A 20851-nucleotide genomic window follows, 5' to 3' on the forward strand; every position below is an offset into this window, starting at 1 on the left:
AAACTGTCCAACTGTCCACTAAGAAGCTTTTCATAAGGAATTTGTTAAAACATGTGCTCTAATGTGGCATTGTTGATACTTACATGGAACAGAGAAAAGCTGAGAAGTTCTGTGTCCTATTAAATGTGTTTCAAGATAAAATTCTGTTTAATGACTAGGCTTGAGAATTCTAACAACACCTACAAGTAGTAGAAATAAGAATCATATCTAAACAAGATATGATTATGAAGTAAATTTCAGGAATATCATTAAGACAGTAAAAGAAACTTGTATCAAAGCTTTTATTATATCTAAATATCAAGAATGTTTAAAAGTTATAAATATCACACAAGAAGTTAGAAATGGAAAAACGTTCTTCCTCAGGATTCTTCCTCCAGTCCTCAAGTATTGGTTACACGATAAACACGGATATCTCAAAGACATTACTGAATATTTTTTGATGTTACCAGTTGTTTCACTTGATTAAACTGGCAACTTCTGTAATCCTTGGTTCTTCTACATGCTTCTTTTCATATTATCTTCCTAGTTTGTGAAGACATTATCTGAAATGAAAAGCATCAGTTTCTCTTTTACCTAGACCATGGCACAGATATTGATTAGAACCTGTCCAACTTCCAAGAGCCCTAAACCACATTAATACAATGAAATTTAGCAGTTGAACACGAAATGCTGCAACGTAATTTCAGCAGTGGGATTTCATTCAGGTGGAGCTCTATCCTAAAATATTCATGCTATACTTTACTAGCTCACTATGGTAAACTAGGATTCCAAAACAATGGTAGTCCCCAAGGGACATCAAGTAATACGATGGAAGACAATCATTACAGATGACAATCATGTATCTCTAAACAGCCACTTAGCCAACTAAAGACAATGGATGGCTAGAACAGAAACATAAACTACTATAAAGAGGTGCAAATTAGAAATAGCTGCAGAATGAGAGTGAGTATAACAGTAAAAGTATGTGCCTTCCATTTTAACTAGTCAGGATACACAACCAATCTGAGATCTTAAAAAACACTGAAACCATTACTTTGAATTACTAGGTTAATATAAACAGCTCACCAATAATTTAATTTTAAACACAAAATAGCTGCCTTTTGTTTGTAAACAAGCTCAGTCAACCGGCAGCTATTTCAGCCCTACCAAGGAGACTTTGGACATGACACTGACACGAAAACTGTTAAGTGCCAAGCTAGTTTTTACAGCACTGCCATTGAAAGAAGACACAACTGCCCTGAAGTTTGCTGAGCAATTACACATACAAAATAGATACATAGCATGCTCTATGCTCTTTTATGCACATGCTGCATGTAAATTTTGAAGAAAAGCACTGCATGTTTTGCTCACATTTAAAAGAACTCATCTCAGAAAGTCTAGATGACCACAAAGCAACCTACAGTGGATTCACAGCTCATTAACTAATCTACAGTAATTGCCCACGTGCATATTTATCCTGCAATAAACTTGAGACAGCTCTCTTTTTAGAAGCAGCATAGGAAGCCACCCTGCATGCTGTTACCCAGGTGTCTCAAACATGCTACACATCCACACCCAATCTTACCCAGCAAGTCAGGTAAGGAAGGAGCTACATACCACTTCTCTGAAGTCCCCTCTCCTGGCCTTTTTTCTTTTTAATTAATTAATAAGAAAAGACCCCTTCAGATCGAAATTTGAAAAAAATTAAGTTTGATCCAATCTGGTTCAAGAACAGCTAAACAGGAACACTCATAAAATAGATTACAAAAGTCACAGATAACTTAAGGAAATAATTCGCAGGCCTAAAGCAAAGCCTCCATGGGACTGGGTACAGCTCAGTACTGCATGCAGGTGCCGATGTGCCCATTTAAAACCTTTGGAACCCTATCAAGAAGAAAGTTTCAGCACATCAAAGAGGATTCAGAAGCATATGGACAAGAAACTCAACCTAAATTCACTGAAATATTGTTAATAATTTACCACATAATTTGAAGATTGTCTCATGTGCTAAAATGTTTAAAACTATCTGGATTTAACAGTGAGGAAGAACAAACGAGCAAAAAAATAAACAGTCCCAAATTTCACCAATACTGCAATGCTGTTTTAATAGCTAATGCTGCTACTAAAGCAGCAGTATCAAAGTTCCTTTGCTTCTTAGCTAGTTCTATCTTTTCCTCTACTTTTTCACTTTACATTTCTGTCCTGTGTAGATTTATCTAAATGTATTTAAAGAACTAAAAGCTAAAAATGAGCTGATAAACTCCAAAATGTAGATTTAAAAAACCATGTCACATTCCAGTATCAATTTCAGTCACAGTATCAAGTGTTCCATCTTAAATTCACAGCCACTAATCTCATGTGAGCATTAATGTAAAGCAATGTAATTTTTGCGGTGAAGAAAACTATTTCTTCTGCCATTACAGCGCTGCAGACCATTTTGTAATGGAGTATGAAAATGTCTGTATTACACAAAACAGAGAAAAGAACGGAGAAAGCCAGCACCCTTTATCATCTATTATCACCCACAGCAAGGTCCTTCTGAAATCAGAAGTAAAGACAAATCTAAGCTTCTCTATGCAGATACGCAAAATAGGCAAGATTAATCAATTTTTTACGCACAAACGATGATTTAAATTTAGTTTGTTTCCACAAAAGATTTCCTCAGCTGCTAAGTGATCTTTGACTTTTACAGTGTATAATCCTATATTTTAAACAGGATTTTGGGTTAAGCAGTAGTGACTCAAATCCATTTGAACCTGAAGGAGTTCATACTAGGTTTAAATTTTATCAAGTACATTCACCCTTTCAGTTGATTCAATTACTTTTTGAGAGAACTTGCATAACCAAGACCTTAAGAGCAGGTTCTTTATGAAACAGTTTAAGTGAAATCCACTTACTCACGTCATCCCTCCTATCTTCACAGGCTTCTTTCTTTTTGATTGCTCCACTAGCCCTCTGAAAATTTCAAACTTTGTTTAGAGCAATTACCTCCATTCATCAAAGGCACAAAACCAAAATCATCCTACCTTCATAAGAAACAAAAATGGTTTTGAAGTACTTAGTGTCTCAATAGTTGAATTAAAAGGTGTTCAGAAATTCCAGGAGCTTGACTTCCATTTTTATTGAGCAGTTTAGAACAAAAAAACCATCAGTCAGTCTAGCCAAACCACATTTATCATTAACTGCATATTAAACTAGAGTAGGAAAAGAAAATTTTTTTTAATTACGCATTCATATTTTGTTATGTGTGCAACAATAAGTAAATTTTAACAACTACTCTTTTCTAGGTGTGTTTGTGTCTCAGTCAGTGTCCCACATATGAGACTGAATTAGTTGCTAAAACATATTTTAGCATTATACTTGCCAAAACACTAGTAAAGAAATGAAGACATGCAAAAGACTGCATTTAAGTTTTATTATCTTTTGAGGACTAGAACCTGCACAGAAACATGATGGTGCCACAAGAATTGGCAGCATGAGTAACATGCCAAACACCTGACACCAGCAAGAGCAGTGCCCAGCAAAACAGTGCTCAGCACTGCGGCTGCCCCACCAGTGTCCAGAACTGTGTCAACAAAAACACAGCACTTATGGCATCACTGTCACCACACACTCTGTTATGACATTAACTCTCACTGAAGAGATGCAAGATACTGCCCATGATTTAGGATTAACATATAAAGCTATAATGTCCATTGTCACTAGAGTTCATGACACTGACAAACTCAGCCATCCCATTCTAAACTTACTGTGCAAATTTACTATATTCTATTTCCATCAAGGGCTATAAGCCAGCAGATTACAAGGCATACACTGAGAAATAAGAGTAGCTGCCTTGCACAGACTTGTCATTTGGGAGATGATGCCTTGTGTTAATTTAGCGTTGGATGAGAATAAACTTATGCTCTCATACTTCTCCAGTGGATCAGGCTGGAAGTCAGGCAAATGACTTCTCCAAGGAAGTGTACACACTGTCTCCTCCCTAAGCAACTAAAACATTGCTCATGCATGGAATCATTCCAGCATTTTTAAAGGCGTTTCTAAATCTGAAAGACATCTTTGTTTGTTTTTTAAATTTGTCTGCACGTTTGCTTCCAAAGATCTTTTAGATCAACCTACAACCAGTTCTGCCCCAAGTTAGATTGCTTGTGTTACACTTTTCCTCCCTGTACATGCTTCCCTTGCATTTCTCTGTTGACACTGTGCTCCTCCCCACTATTTCTCCTGCAGCTCAACAACTGTCATAGGAAACTTCAAAACGACAGCTGGACAACAGCGTGATGTTTCGAGAGAGCAAACCCTGACTCTCAGTGAAAGCTCATCCGAGTGTAATAATGACAAGGAGAACAGCCACCTGCAGGTGTTTCTTCTGGAGCAGCAGGGTAAGCAGTCCATTTAAAAAGACGAATCATCTAAGGGAAGCCGTGGTCCTACATCATTAGCAACAAACGAGAACACCTAAGGGCAACACGTTTATGAGATGAAAAAGTGTATTACGCTTGCTGCCTTCACAACTGAAAGAAATCAAGGCATAAAACACGCCTGATACACATCTGAAGCGTAACAGTACCTGTGGGCAAATTCTGAACTACCCAAGAAATTTCCCACAAGTTTCCCAACGCCTCCACACCTCCTGAACTCGCGGAAACACTGAGGGCTGATCCTGCGGCAGCACTGGAGCCGCTCTGGTCTCCGAGGGACTCGCTGTAACGCTGCCACCGCGGCCGAACAGCAGCGCGGAGCCGCGGGCCTGCGGGGAGATGCGATGTGCTGTGCAGAGCACGACACCCTTCCCCGGCAGGCTTCGGTACGTCTCTGAGAGCTAATTAATCCCTTCACCCAGCTCAAAAGGCGAGGCTGCCTCGGCACACAAAGCCCCGAGACCCCCTCCGACACCAGGGACGCGCCTGGAAACGGCCCCTTCCTCCCAGGCGCGGCGAGGGAAAGGGACGCGGAGCCCTGACCGCCCTCTCACCAGCGCGCCCCCGCCCCATCCCCACCCGGCCCCCTCCTCACCAGCCGGTCTCGTCCTCATCGCAGCCGGCCAGCCGCTCCAGCTCCTCTGGCCTGAGCACCGCCGCCTCGTCCAGGAGGCCATTGCCGCCGCCGCCGCCGCCCTCGCCGCCGCCGGGCTCCTCGGGGGGCGAGCGCCGGGCGGCGGCCCGGGGACTGAGGCAGCGGCCGTCGGGCGACGGGGAGGCGACGGGGGGGGGCGGGGAGGGCCCGGCACTCGGCAGGCGCTTGGGGCTGGCGGGAGCGGCGGGTAGGGCGCCGTGGCGGCTGCGGAGCTGCTCGTTCTGCTTCTCCAGCTTCTTCACCAGCTCCTGCAGCTTCCGCACCTCCGCGTCCGCGTTCACGCCCGAGCCGACGTCCTCCATGGCGCCCGCCAGCAGAGCGGCGGCTGCGCGGGCAGAGGCGGCCGCGCCGCCCCGTCTACGCGGCCGGGCGGCCGCGGCGGGGCAGGGCCGGGCCGGGGCGGGGCAGGGCCGGGGCCGGGGCGGGGAGCAGGACGCACATCCGGCCGCCGCCGCCATGGGCGCCGCCCCGCACGGCCCCGGAACCGCCGCCGCTCGCACCGCCCCCCGCGCCGCCCTTCCCTGGGTGGGGCGAGACGGGATGAGGCGAGTTGTGGTGGTGGCGGTTTCGGGCCCAGCAGGGCAGGGTCTGCCGCACCCCCGCCTGGCGCTGTCTGAGAGGTTCCTTCGGCAGTCTCGCTGCTGACGGAACAGCCTGGCCTGGCCTGGCCTGGCCTGCCTGGCCTCGCCTCCCGTCCGTGTCGTGGGGGCCGCAGATCCCAGACAGGGAGTTGTACGGGAAGCCCCGCGTTACCTTCCCAAAATGTTCTAAATGATACGAGGCGTGCCCTTGTCCAAGGCCCTGGTGGTGGTGTTGGGCCTGCCCTATGTGACAGATACGTGAACTGAATATCGCTTGAGCCTTTCATGTTACATAAATAAATGCATATCATTTAAAAATTGATGTGACCTTGCTATCTATAGCAAGACTCTTACACTTTTGGGTTTAAGGAATTAGTGGAGCTAGGGGGTTTGACACAGAATTACAGAATGGGTAAGGTTGGAAGTGACCACAGGGGGTTATCAGGTCCAACTTCCCTGCTGAAGCAGGGTCATCCTGGAGCACATTGCACAGGATTGTGTCCAGACAGTTCCCGAATAGGAGACTCCACAACCTCCCTGGGCAAGCTGTTCCAGTGCACAGTCCCTCACAGAGTAAAGAATTCTTCCTTGTATTCACATGGAACATCCTGTGCATCGGTTTCTGCCCTTCGCCTCTTGTCTAATTGCCTGGGACATTTTGCGTCTTGGAACATACTGTGTTTCCAAACTTCATCTGCAGGCATTGTGGGGATGCTCTGCATCCCACTTCCCCATGCCACTGAGAGACAGTGCCCTTTGTGACATCCCTTCACAAGTTTTTTCCTCTTCCTAAGCTCTACCTACTCAACAGCTTCATTTTGGAGCCTGCACTTGCTGGCAAGAGGAAGCAACCAGCACGTGGGCCAGAGGAGGGCTGGGCTCTGCAGGGACTGGCACTGCAGTGAGTAGCATTTACCAGGCTCAGGGAGGGAAGAAAGGAAACAAGACTGAGGTGCTTAGACCTGTGAGGTGTGCTGAGAAGATGCAAAGCTTAGGGGCAGTAAATTCCGAATGATTTGGGTTGTGTTAGGTATGGTGCACGGACTGCTGGGGTGTTAGAGCTGCTGCCATACAGCATCCTTATGGATGGGGACAAGACTGGGGTCGATTCCTTGCCTTATGCAGTACTCTCCCCTTATACAATCAAAGATTATATTCTCTGTATGTACAGCATTACTCAAGAGTTTATGCTGGGGTAGTTATGTAGTTATCCACTGTTACTGTTAGGTCCTCACCAGAATCCAAGCCTTTGATCCATAAATACAATTTCTGTCATTGTTTCCCCAAAACCAATATCACCTTAAGTATTTAAGTATTAAAATACTGGTATCTTTTAATAAAGCAATTTAAATTACTCTTATGGTAATCTGTCTTCATTATCTGCTAGCAAAAAAGAAACTTTTTTTATCAGCAGTAGACTTTGCCACAGATTTTGTATAATTCTCATAGCTATAAAACTAAAAAACAGTTTTGGCCCATGAGCTGAGACCTTTGGTACTCTGCTCACCAGATTAATAACCATCAGTAGCAACTCTTGGAGACTGGTCTGTAAACCAGTTTGTAAATCCAGCTCATTCTTTCTTAGGTCTGTACAATTTGGTACAAAGTCAAGTGTCTTAAAGAAATCCAGATATATTCTGTGAGCACAGTTACTTTATTAACAGAACTTACAGTCCTTCGAAAGGCAAACAAAACATTATAAAGGTTTTTGACAGTAAGAATCTTCTGTGACACTGACATTTCAGTGACACTGCTGACAATTCAGTGGTTGGTGGGTCTTAACCTATGCAGGAAAGTTTATTTTAAATTAGAACATTTACAGCAGGACCATGCAATATAGCACTCTTATTCTTCTTTAAGAATATTCTTCCTCAGACCAAATGTCAGTGGCACAATAAACCTTCAGTCACTTGCATTAATCTTGCTTTTATTGTAGCAATACAAGTTTAATCCTTTCTATCCTGCAGCTACTGGGATCAGGATGGGACTGGTGGCTGGAGCTGGAGTGTGACAGAGTGTGAAGTGGGGCTGTGACAAAGGGCTCTGCCAGGAGACATAGGCAGTGTGGAGAAGGACCAGGACCAGAAACAGACACAGCTTCTGGGAGCTGCTGCCAAACTGCAGCTGTGGTGATTATGTCATGTTTAAGGGTCTCCTCTGTGATGCTCTGAGAGCTCTTCAGTGGTCAGTGCGCTGCCTGCATCCTCCATCCTCTTTTTCTTCCTTCTCCCTTCCTCTTTCCCCAACCCGTTTTATGGTCTGTCTGTCCCCCAGATTCCCTTCTCCAACTTTCTGCCCCCTGCTGACACCATTACTCTGCTCCCAGCAGCTTTTTTCTCCCTACAAGATACACTCCCCATAGGTGTGTGGACGAGGTGGGGGGAATGTGAGAAAAAGGTTTCAGAACGGCCAAATCATCTGCTATTTTTACAAAGAGAAAAGGCAGTTGGGATGAACAAAGGGAGTAACTGCTTAATAGTCACCACGGTCTATGGTTGAATAACAAAGACCATGATCCTGCTTTCTCATTGAGTGTCCTCATGTTCTGGGAACTGAGGAGCAGCAAGTCTTGGACCAGAAGCGTCCTATTAAATAACAAGTCAATAACAGGCTCCCCTGAGCTTCTCAGTCATCAGATTCCAAGCCTGCACTGGCCAGATGTGAGAGACCACACCCGAGCAGAGGCCCCATGGTGATTATACACAAATAACATTGATTGATTGTAATGCCACAAAAATGAAACCTTTCAGTTGTGTCACAAGAGCAAGAGAAGTTCCTCTGCATGTGAAATTAGATCTTTGGCAGATTTTTTTTCTGAACAGCTGCAATTTGCACCCATGCTGTCTTTTCCACACACACACAGAGGGAAGGGAAAAGCAGCCTTTCTGCAGCAGTATTTTCCACATCTCAGGACCTGCAGCAGTATTTTCCACATCTCAGGACCTGCATAGGTGCTTCTCTTCTCTGACTTGAGGCAGGCTCTTAACACATGTGATGAGAGCAAATGAGGAGCATTCCCTCCAAAGGAAAAGAAGCCTAAGCAAGGCTCCCATATCACTCAAGTAATTCAGCACACATCCCTCTGACAAGTGGTTCCTAGAAAAAGGCCACCAAAAGGCCTTTGAGCTTCCTAGCATGGACATCCCTGTGGTTAGTTTCTCACAGCTGTGATTTGCTGAATTGTTGTCTTTACATCTGGTAACACTGTCCGATTTTGAAACTTTTATTTCACTTTTCACCTGAGAGAACAATCCCTTAGGGGGAATAGTACATGAAGATAGGCAGATGCATGGTGGGAAGTTAACATTTGTAGCAAATATTTAACTTCACGCCTGGAAAACTAGACTGGTTTTTAGGCAGCTTTGTTTATTCTCCTGCAGAAGGGTTGTTGCCTGCCAGACTTCTCAAAGAAGGTGTTCAGCAGGCCCACACATGTTTGTGTTAGGCAGTGTTTATCTAAACCTTTGACAGAATAGAAAATATCATTTGTCATTTTACTGTATAGTATGTGCAGACATTGAACACAGAGTGGAAGAAATATTCCCCTGTCATAATATATCCCTGTCAGAATTAGTGTCAAAACTGTTTGTCTGGTTCTACTAAAAGAATCAACATTGTAACTTCAGTTACTTTTAAAAGATATCTCTGAGTACATCTGGCCTCAGCAGTCATGAAACAACACATTTATGCCTTTAGAGTTGACTTAGGTTATTTGGAAACTCAAAAATACAGTCAGGGGCTCTGCACACATCGTCAGTACCTTTCCTCTAGAAACTAAACAGCAGTGAGCTTTATAAAGGCATCTGTGTGTAAATATGCTTAAAAATATTTATAAACAATTTTAAAAGCTATTTACTGCTGAAAATATCATCGGTGAGAGACCCACAATCAGTAGATCAGTCTTCTTACCAAGTTACAAGCCTGCCTGAAAGGCAGGCAAAATTCCAAGTAAGTTCTGCCATTGAAAGCACGTCTATCTTTGGTATCATCAAGTATAAAGTGTAGCTCTTTGGCGTGAATTTATATGCCTGTTCTTTTTCTGCACAGAAAAAAGATGTTAACATCTTGGCCACAGCCTTCTTAAAACACGTGTTTTATGCTCTGGAGCCAGAGCAATTCTAGGATACTGCACAGATTCCTAATGAGGCAGGTATTCATGCCATACTATGTGGCTAGAAAATGTATGAACAAGTATGTACTTCAACCTTTATAATTTTAATAATTAATTTACTGATTACTCTTTTCAAATGTTATCATTGTAATTAATATTTTGTATCACAGAATAACAGACTAGCTGAGGTTGGAAGGGACCTCTGGAGGTCATCTGGTTCAAGCCCCCTGCTCAAGCAAAACCACTTAGTCGACTGTGTCCAGGCACCTTTTGAGTATCTCCAAAGATGGAGACTCCACAACCTTGCTGGACATCCTGTGCCAGTACTCAGTCACCCTCACAGTAAAACCAAAATTGTTTCCTGATGTTCAGATGCAGCCTCCTGCATTTCAGTTTGTGCCCACTGCCTCTGGTCCTGTCACTGGGCTCTGCTGGAAATAACCTGTCTCCGTCCTCTTTGCACCCTCCCTTCAGGCATTTATATGAACTAGTAAGATCCACCCTCCATACCTTCCCTTCTCCAGGCTAAATAGTCCCAACTCTTAGCCTTTCCTCACAGGAGAAAGGCTCCAGTTCCTTGATCTTTGTGGCTCTTTGTTGGACTCTGGTATGTCCAGGTGTCCCTTGTAGGGAGCCCTGAACTGCACCCAGGACTCCAGATGTGGCCTCACACCTGGCCTTCTGAGTAGGAGGGAATAATCCCCACTCTCAGCCTGCTGGCAATACTTTATCTAACACAGACCAGGATACCACTTGCCTTCTTCATGGCAAGGACTTGTTGCTGGCTCAGCTTCAACATGGTGTCCACCCCAGGATCCTCAGTCCCTTTTCTACCAAGCTGCTTTCCAGCTGGGTGGCCCCCAGCATAGACTGGTGCAGGGGGTTGTTCCTTCCCAGCTGCAGGACTTTGCATTTCTCCTAGTTGAAGTTCTTGAGGTTCTCCAGCCAGTCAAGGTCCCTCTGGATGACCCTCTGGTCTATCAGCCACTCCTCCCAGTTTGGTGTCATCGGCAGACTTGCTGAGGGTACACTCTGCCCCATGATCCAGGTCATTAATGAAGACATTGAACAGGAGTAGACCAATATTGACCTGTGGGGCACAGCACTAGTCACTGACCTCCAGCTAGACTTCATGCTACTGACCACCACCTTCTGGGCCTGGACAACCCATATAATGTTTGAATATTCACACTAAGCTCATCATCATGGTATCTGAGTACTTTCCACAGGCCTAGTATCCTTTGCTTCTTCCATTTTTTGAATATCTGCATGTATAGTTCATTAAAAAATGCAAGGTCAGTTTTGTCATGGAGTTAGCTATCAGTATTTCACATTTATCCATCACTTGGAAATAGCTTTGTTGCTCTTTAGAAAAAACTGCTGAGCTCAACATACTTAAAATGCTGTGGTGAAACTGAAGTGTCTCAGAACATTGGGAAAGGATTTTCTGTTGTCAAGAAGATACATGATTAATGTTCATTTGCAGAGTGCAGTGATTTCATTCACTTGGGTAACACTGAGTGAAACCTTATATGTCTCCACCTGTATGAAGCAATCTTCTCTTCTGTCATTCAAAAAAAAGTTTCTGAATTTGCTGAGAGCTCTCTCAACATGCCTTTATTAACAAGCCAATGCTGGAAGGAAAAAGACTTCATTGCATTCAAGAAGTTCTTAAGACAGTTTTCTCTCTGCACCTTTTTTAGCAGGAAAAAGCACCAAATCTTCTTCAGAATGCAAAGTAAATTAAAAGTCAGCAACTTTCAAATGTGTTGGAAGTTTGAAGTGCTGTATTTACATGCATACTGGAAAAGCTAGTATGTTTTAACTATTTTTTTGCTTAGATTTTTATGAAAATTTGTTACTGAAAAGGAGAGAGGGTATACACATAGCATAGACCAAACTTTGCAATTAAATTAGGTTTATGCTGAATTATTAATGGCTTGTATTTAACAAGGCCCTGCTTCTGTCTGAAGATAATATGCTAATACTAACAAAAGTAATTAAGATTTGTAGTCAAGAAAGGAAGATGTGTGACCAGTTTTAAAGGTGGTTGGAGTAATAGAAATACTGTATGCAAACAAAAGAATTACAAAAGAAACCTGTGACATTACCTTGGTACTTGAGTCTGGAGAGAAAACGAGAATATATCATTTGCAAAGTGGCGTATCACTGTATTATTAAAAAACTACATCGTAGGGTTTTTTTTTTCCCCTTGATATTCTCTGTTTGGAGAAAGCATTTGGCTGTTTTGCACAGTACTGAAGGTATCCATCGCCATCTAGTGGCATCACGTCGTGTCTGAGTCGGAATCAAGCACGTAAGAGCCTTCCCAAGGTGCTGTACCAGGACTTAAGTCCTTCCAAAGGACTTGAGGTCGATAGACCTCGGTCACCGCTTTGGTAGCTCAGGGCTCATCCCTGAGGAGGTGTCTCAGAGAGGGTACAAATGTGTGCAGAGAGTTTCTAGTGGGACAGCTTTTGCTGTACCTGTGAGTGGGAAGGTAACATAGGTATATTTGTGCTCTGACCTCTGCACTGACATTTTCCTGCTGAGATTTTGGGAGCACTTGAAGAGGAACCCCTGCTCATTCCACGGTGGAAGAAGTTTCTTGTATTTGGAGAATGCCATAAAGTAAATCTTAGGGTGTAACCAATCCCAGCACTTACTGATCTGCTTTCTTCAAGACTAGTATTATTTTTTGTCTCAGTGTCATGATTTTTTTTCTTCTGAGTTCTTGTATGGTAAATTTTTTTATATCAAACGAGGGCTGATTTTACCCAACAGTGGTAAAATAATAAATAATGCATAGGACTGAGTAAAACATTCTCTCTGTGTCTCCTGCTCAAAGAAACCAACAAACCCCTGGGAGGAGCTGAGTTAGCCACTGTGGCCTCTGTCAGCAAGGATGAGCAAAAGGAAAGGCCCTGCAGGGAAACCAAAAGAAAATTAAAATTTATTTTTTTCCTGGAGCATGTTTCTCAGTGCCTAATTAAGGTGCGTACCTTTTTGCTGAAGTCCACAAGAAGAACCATCATTAGATTTCCCACTCCAAGATTATTATAGGGTTTGTCAATCAGAGGCAAATTGGGAAAATATTGTTTAGAAACCTCAATGGATTATAAGAGCAAGCTATGCAGGAAGAGTGGGCAGGAGACTCCCTGGAAGGGGTTGCAGACAAATAGCCCTCTTATGGTGGCTGTCAGCAAAGTCAAAGGAAAATACTCTTGAAATGACAGGTCACTAACCACAAGTCAACAGGCTTGATACTGAGATTCACCCCTCTAATTGTAGGTGGATATTGATGAACTATTTGGTGTAAAAAAATTCAGTAGAAATTTATTCCATTATTTCCCTATTAAATTATTTCCTTACCTCCTAATATTATCACAACATTCACCAAGCTGACTGGGATCTTTGCTTTTCAATAATGACTAAAACAGCAAAGAAATTCAAGCAAATAATAAGAGGTACCTTGGCCATATAAACAACAAAAAAGGAGTGGATGCCTTATAAATCACAGATGTGGTTGCAATTAAAGGTAATCTTGGTCCCACCCCAAACTATTTGGCTAATTATTTGGCTCAGCATGAGTAATGATAATATTGCAGCACACACAGGTAAAACCAAAGATGTTCATGAGAATGGGTGTGGAAAGAAAAATTGTTGTGTGCAAGATAAAACTAAAGGGCAAAGAGCTCAGCTCTCAAGGAGGCCCAGTAAAAGAAATAATAAATCCAGTGGTAAGAGTTTTAATGCATTTACAAACCAGACAGCAATACCATATGATTAAAAGAATAAAAAATCAAGTAGCAGTATTTAAGGAAAAAAGTGATACACGGAAATGTATTTGGATGATTTCAACTGTCTACAAGAACTCAACATTTTGTGAAACAAATAGAGATATGAAAGTAGATAAAAATTGGAGACATACTTAACCAAAGCTGGATTCTGCCAAATTAACTTGGTATTTTCCTTTGCTAATGTACACCATGTTTTTAGAGAATGGAATTGCAATAAAGGAAATCCATATAGATTTCAGTAAAGTGACTGACATGATATTATATGGAAATTAGTGTGATGATGTAGGAAAATCAGAGGGAAAAAAACAGCTGGAGAGTAATAGCAATGGCTGTACTTACAGGAGACCGCTCAGGCAATAGGGGATGATTTGTGTAACTGTNTTTTCAGTATTTTCATTTATCTATCATTTTTTTCTCCGGTGCACCATTTGCATCTGGGCTTTGCTCTGAAAGAAGACTGACACCATTTATCATTTCTGTTAATTATTATGTCCAAATAAAATAAATAAATAATCAAATACACTGGTGATAGAAAAAAGATATCTGGCATGCACAGTAGTACTGAACTGCCATAAAAAAAGGTCTCAATTAGCAGAAGTCTAAGACAATAAAGACAAGGGGCTTAAGAGACTAGGAAGAATTTCTTCAGTAACTCCAGGTTCATCAGCTGCTGAATAAAGATGAAGAGAAAAGCCTGCCTGGAGATATTTATGCAACTGTCTAAGCTGAGACCTTATAGAGAGTACTCAGAATAAGTCTGTCACAGCGAAGGAAGATAACACATACTCAGAGAAGTTCAGGAAAGAGAACCTTAAAATGACCAAAGAAATAGCAATAGTTTCAGTATAGGCCAGAAAGTGTCTTGTTTAGCTCAACCAGATGAAACCAGATGTGGTTTCACAGAGCAAAAAGGGTCAACACTGGGGAGGAAGAACTATGCAAGTCAAAGAGCATTGCCCCAGGAATATATTTTCTAGCTTCCTCCTCATTCAAGTTGCAATTCTACACAGTCTGAACATTTCCAATGCAAGCAATACATTACAAGCAATATATTGGTGCCATGCTATAACCAAAAACTGATCTCATACTCCCTATTTACTCCTATTATCAGTGGGAATTAAAAGCTTGCAGCATCAGGATCCCTCAGGTCCCTTTGTAATTCAGGTAAGTTGCAAACTTACAAGATTCAGTGCTGGGTTTTGTTAATGCATGTAATAACTATGAGTGTGCCAGTACATATACCACATTGCAAGTATCCACTGACATATATTTCTCTGTATTTTTTATATACATATATATATGTATGTATGTATTTGACTTCAATCAAAATGCTAAGATGAGGTATTAGAATATGGTAAGTAACAGCAATGGAACTATTATACCATGTTGCCAGGTAAAATACCAAATTTATAATACTTTTAAACAACTGAAGAAATAATATCTGAACATGTAGCTACCATCATGGAGAATTTCTTTATTGTGGGCTTGACAATAACAAGCACAGCACAAGAGGTTACCTTCTGTACAAATCCTTCTCTGTAAATATCCCTGATCCTTTGCAGTACTGTATTTTGAACATGTGCAGTTTAACTGATTTTGTCATTATCATCTTGAAACAATCTTTGGAGTATACCAGTGAGCTGTGACCTTCTAAATGCCTTTGTTGCTTAGTGGAAAGGCTGAGTCATTCATTGCGAGGGATTTGTGGAGGATGCAAAATCAAAATATCTGGGATATATTCCACGCAGGTGTGACTGCAGTCAGTGGTGCTCTAGAGCTAAATATGAACCATGATTACGCTTCCTCCAGGAGAAAGGAGCTGTCTTGGTCTGAGGCATCTGGCCCCCATCACAACCAAACCTGCACGTTAGGGCATGGTAGGATGCTGGAGTCTGGTTCACTGAGACACATTTTACATTTCCTCTATTAACAGGTCTGAACCTGTTCCACTGCTGCAAAATTCTTTAAGTACAGAAAGCCCGACATGAAAGCTAAGCTATATTCAGACCTCAAAAGATGTACCAAAATGACAAAAGTCAACTCTTGGTGGAAAGTTCAGACAGAAAGAAAATTCAAAGGCCTCTTATTTTTAACCACGAATGTAGCAGTTTGTCTCAATTTCCCAGCTCAAACAATGTGTCAGGCTGGCAAGAGTGAAATATTTTCTATGGGCTCAGTTCCTAGTATTGTTCACAAGCCAAATGTGAGGCTAGATAGTAATGCGTCAGCCCACTCGTGGTCATGGCACAGGCATCTCTTACTAGTGACATGCTTGTGTATTAGAACAAAGAAACATGTGAAGGCAAAGGACTTACAAACTTCTTCCTTTCTCATAAACACTTTGGCAAGAAAATTTTGAGAAAAACGTTAAGGTTTCTCCAAAGAATATAATTATTATTATTTTTAAAAAATACTTTCAGTGCTCTTCACAATTGATTTTTTTTCCTAAGAATTAAGCATCTAAGCAGTGGTAGCTAAACAGTTCTCTGAAAATACTGGATTTATGACTGAATCAAATGTAGCACAGAGGGGTACTAATTTGGGAAAGTGGGATTATTGTCTGTTGTTCATATTGCTGTATTTCTGGAGTTCAACGTGATGAACACATTGCATTGTTTAAGCTTTGCTTTCATTAGATGGTATAACAAATTGTGTCCACGTGCACATGTGTGTGTATCTTTGTGCCTATACATGTACATACATACACACATACACCTATTAATTGCATCATATTTGCAGATCATATTGGACCTAAAAACTGTTAGAATGCTGGACTTCAGCTTCAGAGGTTGCAAGGAAACAGGAATGAAGCATGAAGGGGAACTACCCTCTTTATGTCACTTGAGGCTCCCTAATTTTCCTTAAATATTAAGAGCTTTTAGGGACAATGAAGCCAATTGTTTTCAGCAAGACTGTAGCTGTGGACATGATATTGCAAAGGATGTTAACATTCATCTCCACTCAGCTTTGCTCACAGCAATGAAAATTCACAGGGGTTGAATTAGGGGGCAAAAAAGTTATATTTTCTGTCCCTACTTTATTTAATTAGTAAACATAACTTGAGAAGTGATCATCAGTTAAATAAAACCTTTTAACATCAAGTTACTAATTCTTTAATAACAAAACAAGTGCTACTTGCTGTAGCTCTCAGTTTTGAAAGTTTGTAACATTAATGTCTGTCCATGAAGACTGGAAAAAATGGGGTTTAGAGTGAGTGTAGGATGTCAAGTTCACTCCAAAATAAGTTCATGTAGGTGATGAGCATAGTGGATTTACTCTACCATTACTGGGGTGCCAGCCTGATAAAGGCATAAATTAATGCTGTGTGGCAAAATTCTTGGACTGAAGGCTGCTCTCATACTACTGATTGCATTTGTTAAAGTGGGCTTACATAGTTAGCCAGATACATGATATATTTTATTTTGCAATTGTGTAAAAGGAATCCCAAATACACTAAAGCTCCAAAAGCAAAGCTGTAGATTGACCTATATGTAAATTCAGAATAATTTAACTAGGAGTGTATCTACAATAATGTTGCCATGATCAGAATCTGAACTTCTCTTGGGGATTAGGATTTTGGCATGGTAGCTTTATAATCAGTGTGGTTCAGCTACTTTTTCTAATTACATCAGTGTAACATGGTTATATTACACACAAACTTCTCGGAAACAGAGGAATATTTTTGCTTTGTGTTCTAACCTTATGCAGTCTTAACGTGATACTTTACATACAAACTAAAATTGCACATTGACACCTACTTTTCCATAGTATATTCTAGCTAGACAGACCACATCCTGACACAAAACCTTTCAGAGTTTTTGCTATAAATTTGGTGTAACTCCACTAAGGTCAGATGTGAAGTTCCAGTTTTGCTGAGCTCAGAATCTGTTCACTGTAGCATGCATACTCATTGATTATATTTTGCCTTACCATCTGTGTCTGAGAGCTGAACTTGCTTTTGAATCCTAAGAGTTGTCTCTTCAAGCAGGCTTACTGTTTCCTTAGCAGCAGCACGTGAGGCTTCTAAACCACACGTGATGCTATCACAGTGTCTGAGGCTGCCCTGCAGTGTCACCTAGCCACAATTTTTTCCCGTGGGTCCTGGTAGCTGCATGCTGCAGATAATTCACACTGCCTCTATGAGCTGGCACAGAGTGAATCCTACTGAATTAAGTGTGGCCCTTCTTGGTTACCTCCTATGGGTCTTCTGAGAAATATCTAGAGGCCCAGGAATCACAAGCTGAAAACTACTAGAGCTGAGCAACCCAACAGTCTAGTCCACATTCTTGCCTTTTTAGATAGCTATTTGTATCAGTACTGGCAAAGAGCTCCAGTATGCTCCTCAGCACTACTGTGCTGACCCTGTGTGTCAGGTAAAATGTGCAAATAAATGAAAACTCTTCATGTTTTCTTCCATGTTATATATACACATGTTACTTTCCTATCATGTTATTACATTAGCACATCAAGCCACCACTTAAATCAGGCTGCACTGTGCTGAAGACAGGGACTTGTTTTTAATACCTAACTCCCTTGGTTATAGCAAGTTGCACTGCAGCATTATACCATAGTAGAGAAAAAGATGAAGAAAGCTTTGACAAATGTGTGTGGTTATATGATTTTACCAAACACTGTGGTCAAGCAGGCCCACCACTTTTTAAAGAAGTTTCGCAAAGTCTTTTGCAAACGTATGGGTCTTGGTAGCTTTAGAGAGGTGTATGCACGGATTTTTTGAAGGCTAACCCAGCTTGATTTACATTTCTTTTACCTTTTGATCCTTAAATCAATAACTGTATTACTGTTCCTTGCAAAGTCTTGTGAATTTTACTCCTGAAATATCAATAACCTGAATGTTTGATAAAGTTTCTCCCCAGTTTCTTTTTCCTACATGGAGTTTATCATTCATTGCTTTATGATCCTGCCTAGACCGTGGATACGAAAATCCCAAAATGTCAGGTGGCTGCATAGGCTGCAAAGGAGAATCTGGCATCAACTGACAACAGTTCACACCGAAAGGATAAAAAGTCATTGTGCTGAAAATCACCTGGAATCTGTGAGAAGGTTAATAATCCCAGCTAGATCAGTGAAGGTTATCATCATGGTAGGTCACGGCCTACGTCTTCCCAGCAACCCTGCAGCAGTAGCTGCGTCCTCCCACTTGGAAACACTGGCTGCCTAGTCCAGAAAGTGAAGTTCCTAGAGGGGACTTCTCAGATGAGATGGTGATCAATGAAAGGACAAGTGATACATATGGATAATTGCTGCTCTATAAATTTAGATTATAACCCCAGCTTGTGCACAGATCTCCCATGTTATGCTGGGCAATTTTTATAAAAAAAAATGCTACAATATACTAAGCACTGGCTGAAAATCCAGATTCCCTGTATTCCAGTGTGCTTTCAAAACTTCTTGGTATTTTGACTGTACTCTCCTGTTGTGATTATGGTAAATCACAGAATCACAGAATAATTTAAAGTGGAAAAGACCTCTGAGATCATCGAGTCCAGCCTTTGACTGATCACCACCTTGTCAATTAGACCACGGCACTAAGTGCCACATTCAGTTATTTGTTGAACACCTCCAGAGATGGTGACTCCACCATCTCCCTGGGCAGCCCATTCCAATGCCTCACAACCCTTTCAGTGACGAAATTCCTCCGGATGTCCAGCCTGAACCTCCCCTGGTACAGTTTGAGGCTATGTCCTCTTGTCCACACAAGCGTTGCCTGGGGAAAGAGACAGATTCCCACCTTGCTACAACCTCCTTTCAGGTAGTTCTAGAGAGTGATAAGGTCACCCCTGAGCCTTCTTTTCTGCAGGCTAAACACAACCAGCTCCCTCAGCCACTCCTCGTAGGACATGTGCTCCAGACCATTCACCAGCTCCATTGCCCTTCCCTGGACTCGCTCCAGCACCTCAGTGTCCTTTTTGAATTGAGGGGCCCAGAACTGGACAAAATACTTGAGGTGCAGGCTCACCAGTGCTGAGTACAGGGGCACCATCACTTCCATGATCTTGCTGGTCACACTGTTCTTCACACAGACCAGGATGCCATTGGCCTTCTTGGCCACCTGGGCACACTGCTGGCTCATGTTCAGCAGCTGTCAACCAGCACTCTCAGGTCCCTTACAGCCACTCTTCCAGCCACTGTAGCACTGCAGGAGGCTGTGACCCAAGTGCAGGACTCAGTACTTGGTCTTGTTGAACCTCATACCATTGCCCTCAGCCCATTGATTCAGCCTACCCAGATACCTCTGTAGAACCTTCCTACTTGCAGCAGATCAACACTCCCACCCAGCTTGGTATCATCTGCGAATTTACTAAGGGTAGACTTGTTCCCCTCATCCAGATCATTGATAAAGCTATTGAACATGACTGGGCCCAATACTGAGCCCTAGGAAACACCGCCAGTGACCAGGCGCCAGCTGGATGCAGCACCATTCACCACTCTCTGGATTTGGCTGTCCAGAAAGTTCTTAGTGAAGAGTGCACCTGTCCAAGCCATAGGCTGCCGGCTTTTCCTGGAGAATGCCATGGGAGACAGTATCAAAGGCTTTGCTGAGGTCAAGGTAGGCAACATTCACAGCCTTTCCCTCACCCACTAGGTGGGCCACCAGGTCATAAAAGGAGATCAGGTCAGTAAGGCAGGATTTGCCTTTCTTAAACCTATTCTGGCTTGGTTGTCCTGTATGTGTTGTGTGATTGCACTCCACATGATCTGTTACATAACCTCGCTGGGCAAGTACCTTTTCTTAGAGTGGCATTTGTCTGTATTAGCAGACATGTTCTACATAACAGTTTATAGCACCATGCACCATTGTCCCAACCTGTTGCTATGTTGCTATGATGCTTTTGCTTCTTCACACAGTACATCTCCTCAAAACCATGGTACAGCCAGGATACATCCTTACATTTGCTGCAATAAAACACAACCCACTGGCTGGCATTGAACTGGCAACAGTGGGCTGAAAAGTAGGAAGGACATAAAAGCTGCTAAGAATGAGGCCATCAGAAGCTCCCTAAGGATAACTTAGGGAGACAGGATTTCTTTTTTTTTTTCTGTTTGTATCTTTTGCTATTCTGTTATTTGACTATCCTATTCATGTTTGGCTACAGACTGTGAAAATGGACAATATTTAAATAGCAAATGGCAAGTATCCCTTGAACTGGCCTAACAGCTCACATTTCTATTTTTTGTTCTCCTACAGATGCACGTTAGTGCTACAGGAATGCTTTTTGTTTCTCAGATCTCTTAAAATCTCAGATTTCTTAAAATTTGTCCTAGAACATGGCCAATGTTTACAT

At 42.2% G+C, this 20851-nt stretch overlaps 1 protein-coding gene and 1 long non-coding RNA gene across 3 annotated transcripts in view; one reads left to right on the forward strand and one right to left on the reverse strand.

The window, feature by feature from the left end:
- SLAIN2 (SLAIN motif family member 2) overlaps nucleotides 1–5391 on the reverse strand; it is a 37441-nt gene extending 32050 nt beyond the window's left edge. For both annotated transcript variants that reach the window (XM_017803872.1, XM_017803864.1), the window contains exon 1: nucleotides 4996–5391. In XM_017803872.1, coding sequence (XP_017659361.1) covers nucleotides 4996–5357 — 362 coding nt within the window. In that variant the 5' untranslated portion in view covers nucleotides 5358–5391. The remainder of the gene's footprint in view (nucleotides 1–4995) is intronic.
- A 1062-nt stretch (nucleotides 5392–6453) lies between these two features.
- On the forward strand, nucleotides 6454–10012 carry LOC108493153. Its single transcript, XR_001873381.1, has 3 exons — nucleotides 6454–6537; nucleotides 7604–7765; nucleotides 9918–10012. It is a non-coding gene; the product is annotated as an uncharacterized LOC108493153 (long non-coding RNA).
- Nucleotides 10013–20851: the final 10839 nt, after the last annotated feature.

Source organism: Lepidothrix coronata, unplaced genomic scaffold (assembly GCF_001604755.1).
Source record: "Lepidothrix coronata isolate B3197 unplaced genomic scaffold, Lepidothrix_coronata-1.0 Scaffold0, whole genome shotgun sequence".
Lineage (NCBI taxonomy): Eukaryota > Metazoa > Chordata > Aves > Passeriformes > Pipridae > Lepidothrix > Lepidothrix coronata.